Genomic DNA, 11,988 nt, shown 5'->3' with positions numbered 1-11,988 from the left:
ATCCCCTAAATCCGCCCTTGGACGGGAGCAGTCCCCGGAAGTAGTTCACTATCCCGTTCCAGCTCATAAACTCCAACCGAGCGGCAGTAAGGAGGACAGGCGAGGGGGGAGGATAAGCTTAGTACAGGCCTAATTTTGGTTCTCCGGTGTGATTAAGGATGACGACGCAACGAAGCGGACAAGCGGAACGAATATCATCTGCACGAATTTTTAATAGGGTGATTCGAAGCTAAGTGAAGCGCTCGTTCGTCGTTGGCAAATAATTATATGTAGCTACAAGTATCGTTCAACGCGATGATGAGCATCGTGTGTGGGCCTGGCTGGTAAGTTCTAAATTAATGCAAGATGACGCTTCTTACCATAAAATTGATTCTGGCAATGGACCATCAAAACATACATTTTGAGCGCTAATTATATCGATGATGATCTAAAAATAAAGCAGCTTGTGAGTTACGAAAATGCAGCACGTGTGTATGCGTCTTCCTATACCAAAAGAAGTTGTTTCTTTCGATAAAGGATTCTCCGAAATAATATTAACCATTCAAATGTATGTGCTATTACGAGGAATCGCACGGTTCTTGAATATTTGGAAACGATGGAATCACATGGTAATCCACTTGAATATTAAGTGGAAGTTAATTTTAAACATAGTGGATCCAATGAAATGTCCAAGTCCACATTCAAATTTAAAAACACTTGAAATCATTTGTGCACGCAAACCAATTACTAATTGATAATTTTAAAATACTCCTAGCGCGTTAAAAGTACTGATTAGTTTGTAACATCCGCAGTTAAAACCGAATAAGTGCTAGACGTAAAAGAATCCGCCAATCGACGACAAGTCTCACCTTAAATTGAGTGCTTCATTAAATGGATCTCTGCAACTGTGCACCCAGTGAGCAGTTTCCCAATTAGCATGGATCAGCCTGAAAGCATCTCTAGACTAAACTTGAGTATGATTTATTCGGCCGGTGGAACGCGGGCGAAGGGTGGCGGAAGACAATCGATTCATCACAACGACCAAACTCTTTCCATCCTCAGCTTTTGCTAGAGAAATGCTTCTAACGACTTCGTCTTTGTAGTGGATGTACGCTATAGTGAACATTGGACAGTGAACCGAATTACATGTACTCGTTCAGTAGTGGTGCGGCAATTTATTACACTGCCGCCACCGCGGTGATGGAAGCGGGTGTCGAACCGTGAGGTGCTTGTCGTTAAACAAGCGTAAAGAGGGGTAATAAATCGCTCGTTACTTGTACAGACAGGCTGTGGCTGGTTATAGCAGCTAGGAGATAGAGAGAGATGAAAATAAGATGAATTTTTCGCCGGTTTTCACTGTGTTTTCCCTCATTACACGCAAACGAAAAACTACCTAAAATTGAGTTCTTTTGAGTCAATCTCGCGGTATCGTGGAGGAAGGTAAAATTAGGTATATCGTGTTGAAGGTAGTTTCCATTTAACCATGGCAAAAAGTACAACTAATTGATAGGTTTTTCATACTCAAATTTAACCCTTTCATGCCCATCTTTTTTCTAGTGCATGTAGGGTTTCAAAACTATTTTTTCTTGAAAACGGTGGGGTCAAGAAACTCGAAAAACCTTTTTTCATAAAGGCAGGTGCTTCCTGTGCTAGAAGCTGTTCAATTTTTACCTTCCAATGCTCATTACAATTCTCCTAGAATATTTACAATAGTCCAACTCCGTGGAAAACATAGCCAAAGGCACTCTAAATTTATAAGTTTTGCCAGTTTTCACTTATATTGCAACATAACGAAGTTGTATGGAAAATTAATTTTCCGTCGTCAACGTAAACTGTCCCTGGCAGCACTGCTCCATCGGAGTTCAATCAGACTAATTGCAATAACTTCAGTTCTAGAGCCGATCCTTGTAACTGTTAATACTTAAATGAAAGCCAATTGTCACATTTATTAGCCTTACTTGTTTTTGTGAGCAAATTTTGCCTCAATCAGAAGTTATAGCTGTTTAAAATCGTTGTTGTCCACAAACAACATGGGCATGAATGGGTTAAGTTGAATTTACCTAATTTTGAGTATACCCCAAACAATTCAAAAATACCTCCCTCCACGGAAGACCTCGACTGAGTCGAATCTCTCATTTTGTTTTTGACAGAACTAATAAGTGCGAAAGAGCGACACACAACTGAAAAGTAAGTTAAAAGAACTTATTCTGTAGGTTGTTTTATTTTTCCGTGTACACTTTAGCGCGATCCCAGCATCAAAGTGTACGTGTCGTTACGTAGGGTGGTGATCATAAAATTAGCGTGTGACCTAAACCGGACCCAAAACAGCAAATGACACGTCTCGGTACGCGCTGTTGCTCGCACCCAATCCGTACAGGCGTGGTCCGAGGAAAGAAGGAAAGCAAATGAGAGAAGGGCTTTCGTAGATGTCAAGGAAAATCGGTAACGATGTCGTGGAATTAGCGTACCGAAAGTTGGCCGACTAATTAAAAGGCATCAAAGCGAGCTGGGCAAGCAAGTGTATCAAATTGGACGAGCTTGGCGGGATGGTTGGAAGGAGGACGGGTAGACGTTTGGCTGAGATGCATTCGAAGGGGAGGTGGGGGTGAAATTTTGCGTCGGCTGAAGTTTTGATTATTAATTATTTTTCGGGCCGATATTTCACATTGACGACTAGTTAACCGAATCGAACTGGGTCACTTGGCAATGACGGTGGCTGGTGCCCGGCTTCGGAATAGTGAGTGAACAACTATTTGTCGAACAGACTATGTACGTAACGGAAATTAACACAAATATTTGGTCGAAGTTGTAAACGATGATGCGAACGAAATCGGCAGCTGCACTCAGATTTGCTGTTTATTTTCACAACACGAGTTCATCTCGTGTTTTCATATTAGAATTAGGAAGTAGAGTTGGATTTTATTTGAAAACCATTCAGGAAGGAAACAACAGTGTTTATTCGTCTGTTTATCGTATGAAATTAGTTTGCGCTGGAGCTGTGTTTATTATGACAGCCAAATGCCACTCGAAGCAATTGAATAATGAACATTATGGCGTCATAGAAGGAGAGAGAGCTCAAATGAAAAAGTTACATTATGTATCAGCCATTTTACACTGAAGTTTTTAATCAACTTTTCACCGACGAATGTCAACATGGATTTGTGAAGCAACGTTCTACAACTTCAAATTTGATGATGTTCACTAGCATCTTGGTCCCCTCTTTTGAGAAGCGTCAACAAACCGATGCAATATATTTAGACTTCTCAAAAGCATTCGATAAAGTACCTCACAACATTGCTCTTCTGACTGTAAAGACTAGGATTTCCTCCGTGGTTAACTGGATGGTTGTAGTCATACCTGTCTAGTCGGAGTGCTTTCGTTGGAATTGGTTCAATACATTCTAGCTTGCTCGATATGTTAATCGGAGTCCCCCAAGGAAACCACCTAGGGCCTCTCATTTTTATTTAATTCATAAACGACATTTGCACTCGTAGCAAATCTGGAAAACTGTTCTTCATCAACGATATAAAATACGAGAACACTCTGAGCGGCAAATTTCAGTCTGTCCAATTTACTGAGCACTTCAGTTCCCTTGTGCCATTTAATACCACTTCCTCGTTGAGCTTCCGACTTGTTCGCGAACTACTCGATCTAGTCCCCGACGATGGATCTAGCCTACTCCGACGAAGAGTTTCCGGCGAGAGAAGTTTGAAAGCGAGCCAATCAGCTAGGTACCGAGGTCAGTTTGGCGATTCCGGTGAAGTAGGGCGTCCGGTTCACTGGTGTCCCGATGACCCGCGACCGGTGGTGTCTCGTCGCGGTCTACTCAGTCTAGTCCCCAGCGGTGAATCTGGCTTACGCTGACGGAGAGCTCCCTGGCGAAAGAAGTTCTCCCGATACCGATTCTTCTTTGGTTTTCGCTATATTTCTATCGGAATAACCGTTGGAGTGCCCTGGTCGGTCTGGCGATTCTGGATGGAGCGTGGCGTCCGGTTCGCTGGCGTTTCGACGACTCGTACTTGGTGCTCTGTTGCAGTCTACTCGATTAGTGCTCGGCGATAGATCTAGCTTATTCCTGCGGAGAGCTCCCTGGCAGGGATCCCCCAAACCGTTGCTCGATATTCATCACGCCGTTTTCGCTGTAAGACGATCATGATCTACATCACAACTTTGTTTACTGCGTTCCACGTCTTTGCATCGCTTGTAATTCTGTAGGCTACATTATCCGGGTTGATGTCTGGGCCTCCCGTTTCAAGTAGCTCCCTGAACGTCACTTCAAACCTCGGACATTCGAAGACCACATGCTCCGATGTCTCCTCAACGTTCTCACACTCCGGGCACAATGGTGACGTTGCGTACCCGAACCGATGAAGATACTTCATGAAGCAGCCGTGGCTCGGTAGGAGCTGTTTCAGGTGGAAGGTAATCTCTCCGTGCTTTCTATTGACCCACGCCGACAGGTTTGGATGAGCCGGTGAGTCCACTTTCCTTTCCCCCATTGTCCCATTCCTGCTGCCACGTCACCATCTAATCGATTCTCATCACCTTCCTCACGTTTCTGACTTTTGATTGATTGTACCACTTGATATCCTCCGCAAGGGTGATGCAGATGAGGATCATCTCGACGATAACGCATACTGCTTCCGGTACGTAAACGCAACTCGCACGACCATCAGCCGGAACGTCCTGTTCAGCTTTTCGAGGTTCCGCTTGGTTTTCAACGCCACACCACAGGCAGGAACCCCATATCGCAGTATCGATGACGAAACACTAGATAATAGACCGATATTTCACAGGTGTAATCCACGTGGTTGTTTAGCTCAACCAGTCGTCGATTATCACTTCCAATTGCTTCAGAGCACGCTTCGATGCAATCGCATGCTCGTCGACGGTGATCTGTATCCGCTGAACCGCTTTGCAGTTGCTAACCAACAACACACCCGTCTTGTGGTGAGCTATTTGCAGCTTTACCCCGCATCTATTGTCTTCGTCACCGATACCTCCATTTCTTCAAATGTCTCACTCATCACCGTTAGTGACACGTCGTCCACGAAACCCACGATTTTAACTTTCCCGGGCAGCCGCAGTGTTAAGGCCCCATCGTACATCCCGTTCCAAAGAGTTGGACAGAGAATGGAGCACTGAGGAACACCCGCTGCGGCTCGCATTGCCTTCTGCCCTTTGTTCGTCTCGTACAACAGTACTCTACTCTGGAAGTAGCTCTTCAAAATCTGGCTCATTCTTCTGTACAGCGCTGCGGCATTGGCCTATACGAGGCTGGATGGCCTGGTGTACCTTCCGCATTTCGGGGAAATCGCCATCATCTAAAGACTTCTGCAGTAGCATCCTGAACATGTCCGGATATGCCAGGATCGTAGCTTTCAGCGCCACGGTTGGTATTCCATCAGGACCGGGGATTTTGATTGTACTCACATCAACCGACTAACCACGATGAGGTTAGTCGCTCGCCAAACGGCTATGTTAGCTCCTTCTTCTTCGTCGTACGATGTCGGTGACCAGGTAGTCTACCGCATGGCTCCAGTTTTCGTGGCATTGTAACGTCACAAGCCGTCACAATCCTTCTTATTAGATCAGCCGCATCATCGTACTTGATTCTTCGCCGAAGTGACTCAACAAAGAGATTTTTGTTAAAGACTTTCGTCTTCCACTTTAGCTTACCGGTCGACTTTCTCCGTGCTGCAGCAGGGTTCCATTGGCCGATGCGGTAGTGAATCGCCTGGTGGTCTCTTTGGGGATACTTCTCGCACACTCTCCAGTCTATGTTCGCCATCAGCCAAGGACTACAGAATGTGAACATATTCATTTTTTCAAATTTCTTCAAAATATTTTGAGGGAGGGAGGGAGTGTTCTCCTCAAAGCTCCCCCCCCCCCTGCTTCGCTACTACGCCACTGAACCTAACCAACTGGTATGGTAATCTCCGGAATTAGTTTTCCACCAACAAAGATCATTTCAACACCATTGTAAATACTCTTGGCAAGCTATTTCAAATGTTTAACGCTAGATCGGTTTTGTGGGGTACATTTGTACCCCAGAGCTATTTGCAATTCCTGTTGTTCAGTTACGGTTTATTTTAACTGCAAGAAATCTTTATCGTTAATCAATTTGATTATTAAACTGGCAAAGATCGTGCCGAGCAACGGAGGAGCAAGATGCAGTAAGAGATGTTTCCTGGCCGGTGGTTAGAACGAACTTATTAGCTAAGTCGCAGCAAATGTGGAACAACGCGGTGAACGGAAGGTGACCTCACTGACTCATCCCAAATGTGTCTGCGTGTACACACAAAGCGTGTACATGGAAGCATGGAGAGGGAACTTCCATTTGGCGCAGGTTTTGTCCGAGCATGGATGCTTCCTGGCCACTGTCTGTGCGGAAGATTGCACAGCAGTAGCAAAATCGATTTCGGGAGAAGGTCCACCGACGGGGAGCTCTCCGTCGACGCAATTCACTCATAGTCCGGGGACTAAATGAGTTGCGATCGTCATGGCGCCAGTGTACCGAAAGTCACGCTCCACCCGGAACCACCGAACCAACCACGGTATTGTACCGGTTTGCCCGTGGAAGAGGGGATAGCCAAGATAACAATTGGCAACAAACTGCAAACACGAATTAGCGAAAGTAGTAGTAGGACCTCGGTGAATAGTATTGCCGACCCTAAGTGCAACAGCGAGATGGCGTTCCTTAGCGCAGTGAATGTCGTAGAAGAGATGGGTAAAGAAGAAAGGACGTGGAATACCGTCCGTTGAGTAGTCACGCAGAACATAGTGGAACGTCAATGGAAATGGAGCAGAGATCAACGAACTTTTAACCAATGTTCATAATTCGAATAAGTGGACCTTAGCGGTCGCCGTGGAGTAAGTTAGATCCACTACCGGGGACTAGCACGAGTAGTTCGCGCCAATGCGCCGGTTGTGGGTCGTCGAGGCGCCGGTATATTGTACGGCATGCTCCACCTGGAACCGCTGAACCGATCTGGAACACCTGCCGGGAGACTTGTGAGTAGGCTAAATCCACCACCGAGGACCAGAAGAAGTAGTCGAACAGCTAGCGGCGGCTCGTTGAGGCGCCAGTGAACCGGAAGATACGCTCCACTCGGATACGCTGGACAGACTTCGGTACTTAGCAGCTAGCTCGATGAAGTGGGAAGCTAAGTGGTTCACGAAAACGAGCATCGGTATCGAGGGAAATCCACCGCCGGGAAATTCACAGTCGGGTAAATTCGCCACCGGGGACTATCCGAGTGTATCGTAACTAAGCTGGGGAATTGTACCAAGAGAAATTCCGTCGCCAGGGAACTCTCAGTTAGGGTAGGGTGAGATCAGTGAATTCCAAGCTGAAGGCACGATTATGGCTAGAAGGGTATCAGCGGGCCTCTTGAACCACTCCGACGAGTCTTCAAACTAGCTCTTGTTACTGGAATATTACTTTCCTGTTGGAAGTCGAGCGACATGTTTCAAGTACACAAAAAGTGATACAAATTGAACAATGAACATCGATCATTATCGGCAAATTTCGTGGCTGAATACTGTATCAAAACTGTTAGAGCTGGTCGATTAAGACTCCACCATTCTATTTTACTGCAAGCATCATACATCGCAGTTGACCAACACGGTTTATGCCAAAATAATTGACAACGACCAACCTGCTTCTGTTTACTCGACGGATTCGCCGACGGACTGCAAACTGATGTTATTCATATGGACCTTCCCGCGACGACGTCAACCATGATATCGCAATAACCAAGCTAGATAGGTTTTCTGCCTATCTCGATGGAAAGCAATTTGAAAAGAGCATTGAAGCATTTCTCACTATGTCCGACATCCCGCAAGGAAGCCTTCTCGGTTCAGCCATATTTCCCCTCTATTTTAGTGACGTCAAATTATATAAAACTATGTCTTTCCTTCACTGTCGGTAGGAAGACTTTTTGACAGACACGGGATTCAACCGATGCCGAATTTCTTCAGAGTGAACTAGACTATTTAGTATGTGGTAGTGTGATCTAAACAGAAAGAGCAAATGCTGAATCGTCAAGTTCGTGTGGAAACGTCATCCGATTCAGTTCAACCGCGGGTCTGCCTCAAAGGAAAGAAGAGCGTGCACGGATAAGAAGACGAAAAGTGACAGATTTGACAAAAAACAGAACAGATTCAAGGTAATCTGCCTAAGGTGTGTGCATATTTGAACAATAAAGGGTGTCCCACATCAGATTGCAGTACGGAAAAAACTCTGTAGAAAATAACCTATTAGGTATTTTCTCTTGCAAATTTGGGTAGAAGTAGTTTAGAGTGTATTGCTTATACTGTATTTTTATCGCTGTCAACTTTGCGAAAGATGAAAAAATGGTGTCACTGGAAAAGCAACGTCGCGAGTGGATTTTGTGCGAGCCACGGGAAAATGCTCTACTCTTTTATCGGGACATCGGAAAACAACTTGGGATCGTGCAGTCAACGGTAAGTCGTGTGATTAAACTTTACTATCAAACTCTGAGCATCAAACGGAAGGAGAAATGCGGTCAGAATGGATGTTCTATTAGTGATCAGGACCACAAGCGTGCAGTGAAAGCGATTAAGCGGAATCCCAATGCTTCGGTCAGGAATGTGGCCAACAAGTTGAAACTGTCTAAGTCTTTCGTTCACAGAGCCAAGGACCGGCAGGGACTGCAATCTGCATACGTAAAAAGTGCAGAAGGCTCCAAATCGCAACGAACGGCAAAATAAGTCACGGCCCAGATGCTGAGGAAACCTCATTGTCTCATCATAGATGATGAGACATACATCAAGGCGGACTGCTTCCGGGGCTACTGTTCTTCACCGCCCAGCGCAAGTTTGATGTTCCGGAGGAAGTAAGGAAGCAGAAGCCTTCAAAGTTTGCCAATAAATACAAGATTTGATGTTGGAAGCGGTCTATCCCCAGGAATGATCATTGGAAGGGCAGTCTCTCGAGCAGCGATGCCAGATGTGAAGACGGCTGTAAAGACGGGTTTTTAATTGAGAAGCCAAATTTTTTCGGATGTCTTGACTGATTTCTGACAGAATTCTGCCTCAAAATCGAAAACCGATTCAGAATCCTGGTCGTTGAAGACAAATGGACATTTCTAGAAAAATTTTAGAATAGAGCGTAAGTAACAATGAGAGATGAGAACAATGGGGTCATTCTCTACTGTTCATTACTCGGTCGTTTCAACATTTACTACTCTACTACTACTTTACATAATATTCTAGTGAAAACCCTCGGCTTTCGATATGTACTGGAGAATTAGTGCAATGACGTAATAATCTAAAGAGAAAGTAAACGAAGGGAGGCTCTCAATTTTACTTACGTCCTATTTTAAATTATCTCCAGTTTTATTCGTGATAACATTTGAAAAATATAGACTACTTTACAATCTGTAACTGTATTAGTGCGTTCAACGATTTGTTTTCCTCCACCTGCCATAGGCGGAGTAAAACAAATTGAAATTAACTTTTCGATCGGATTATTTTCGTGCTGGAACCTGACCAACCGGTATTGTACGTCTCCGGAATAAGTTTTACAGCGACATGGAGCATTTCAACACCATTATAAATACTTTAGGCGAGCTATTTCAAACGTTTAAATCGGCTGACAATTTCATATATGACAGCTGGATTAGTGTGTGTGAAATGATTTGCATAGAACTCTATACCTGGTCTCCATGCTCTTGAGTTCAACTACCCGAGCAAATACTCATGGGTTCAAACACAACATAGCCCCTTGAAAAGACCTTAAACACGTTCCGTGCCAAAATTCACAACCATCAAGACACCATAAATTAGCCATAAAAACAGCAACATATGGTATTTTATATGGAATCTACCGGACTGTGGTGATGCTGTAATCATGGGTTGAACCCATTTCAAACACCCATATCAAACCCTATGCGCATATGGGGGTATTATAGGGTGATGAGCCTATTTTCACCATACTAAGCAAGGTGCCTCACTAATTCGGTAATTTCTTGCCTTACAATCAATGGAATGCGTAAAAATTGACATCAACCGCTTTGCTTCGTTGTTAAGAACCAATATAATAACACAAATGCGTTGAAAACAGTAACATTCTCGTGTTTGAGCGCAATGAAAACTCGAATCGAGTGGCCCTATTGTTGCACTACCATTTGACTCAATGCGCTGAACAAAGATGGCAGACACTGCTCTAACCAACGGCTTCAAATGGGTAGGGTGATAATAGAAACATGGCGCGAATAGGCTCATCACCCTAGGCTTTCCGTTTGCTCGATTGCACGTGCGTCAGTCAAAATCACGATGCATGTCCCAGCGTTGCATGGTATCGATTCCGCTTGGCAAATTATATAAATGCTCGATTTTAAACGTGATTATAATTATGACTCCTATTTGAGTATGTAACTGATTGCAGATAGTGTGTCCCATCGTTATTTTTATGTTGCAATGATATTTAATTAACCGACCTTAATACCAAACGAAGTCCACCGTTATTGCAGTAGCAGATAAATTTTGCACTAAAAGCGAAAAAGGTCATTAAATTCACTCCTCATCATTTAGTGGCAATCTCGCACCAGCAATTAAATCCCTCATGGTTTCGACTCACTTCCAGACGAGAAGCATACTATCCCTGTACCCTTTTTGTCCGGAAGACAACAAAAAGTTCTAAGAAATCACTCATTTCCCATTTTCTGCAACCAGTAATTAATTGCCAGAGTTACTTGTTTTTGGTAGAAACTTTTTTCTACGGTACCAATTCCGTCCTCTCTATCTTGAGAACCATCTCGAACTTGACTCGACTGTACGAACCGGACAGTTATTTACTCTGTCAAATGGGAAAAACCGAGTTGGTTGGTTGCACTGTGTCCACTGCGGGTCTCGCCAAATGAAAATGCGAAACGAGAAATTTCATTCCGTTGCAACTGTTTTCTGCAATCTTCCCTTTCCGGGATCCAGCGGGGCGGGGGTAGTGCTGGAAAGCAACCAAAACCAGGGGGGAAAATGACAAAACAAATCCAAAAGCATGAACGTAAATAAATTAACTTCATCCTACTGTACACTAGCTGTCTTTCAGACGTCCGTTTTCCCATCACATGAGAAGCGGGGTGGCGTTTCTATCCCGAAATTTCTTCTCGTGAAAGTTTGTTTTAATTTTATTTAACCTAAATCACTACTGTGTTCTATCTTTCCGTTTTTATTATATATCACGAGCGTTCGCAGCGCAATTATTCTGTGTTTGCTCCAGTGCTGTCAGTTTAGGATTACCTACTAAACAAACACAATTTTCTAACAGAATCTAATTTGATGTGTGTGTGATCTAAAATACTGACTCCAACCTGATAAATGAAATAGTTTCTAACCTCACACGAATGTCTTATACAGACCAAAATGGCAGCAACTCATCAAACCTAGTTCTGGCAGCACTAGATCCACTTTAACTAGCATTCAAAACAATTGCTTGAAATAAATTAATTCTAATTATCTTCGTATTGCACAAGTTTTCGTTAGTCAACTTTAACCCTCGGTAGATTGTTATGCTAGTTTCTCTCCGCTTACCTTCCTCTCTCCCTTTCAACACACATTTCGCAAACAAGGTACGCTATCACTTCATCTGTATGGGTGGGCTGTGGGTTGGAAGAAGGTATTAGAGACTTTCGCCGACTTCACTGTGGAAGCGATCGTTCTGCGACGGCCGAAGGTAACTTTCCGAATAGACACTCTTCGCCCGGCAGTCGTACCGTAGACTGGATCGCCGCACGTTGATATCCAGCGGGGATGTTTCCCGGCGCCACCAGGCGCAGAACATACAGTCCAGCGTGTTCTTGAATGCTTCCCGGAAGTCCCGATTGAAATAGGCGTAGATCAACGGGTTCAAGGTCGAGTTGAAGTAACCGACCCAGAAGACTAGAACAACCACAATGTCCGGGTTGGGACAGGAATCGCAAAGCGACGTTATGATGTACCTAAAATGGAAATCAATATGAGTAATCGAATTGAACCGCCTTCGAA

General features: G+C 44.2%; 1 protein-coding gene across 2 annotated transcripts in view; it reads right to left on the bottom strand.

Annotated features, from left to right (window-relative positions):
* Positions 1-316: 316 nt before the first annotated feature.
* LOC131677454 (octopamine receptor beta-2R-like) overlaps positions 317-11,988 on the bottom strand; it is a 303,621-nt gene continuing 291,949 nt past the window's right edge. Inside the window, exons 8-9 of one of the 2 annotated variants that reach the window (XM_058957290.1) lie at positions 11,718-11,942; positions 317-11,603 (exon numbers count right to left, since the gene is read on the bottom strand). In XM_058957290.1, coding sequence (XP_058813273.1) covers positions 11,582-11,603; positions 11,718-11,942 — 247 coding nt within the window. In that variant the 3' untranslated portion in view covers positions 317-11,581. Of the gene's footprint in view, positions 11,943-11,988 lie in introns of both variants that reach the window. The other variant, XM_058957289.1, reaches the window with a different exon arrangement.

This window comes from Topomyia yanbarensis, chromosome 1, assembly GCF_030247195.1.
Source record: "Topomyia yanbarensis strain Yona2022 chromosome 1, ASM3024719v1, whole genome shotgun sequence".
NCBI lineage: Eukaryota > Metazoa > Arthropoda > Insecta > Diptera > Culicidae > Topomyia > Topomyia yanbarensis.
This window is presented reverse-complemented; position numbering and strand designations above follow the sequence as displayed.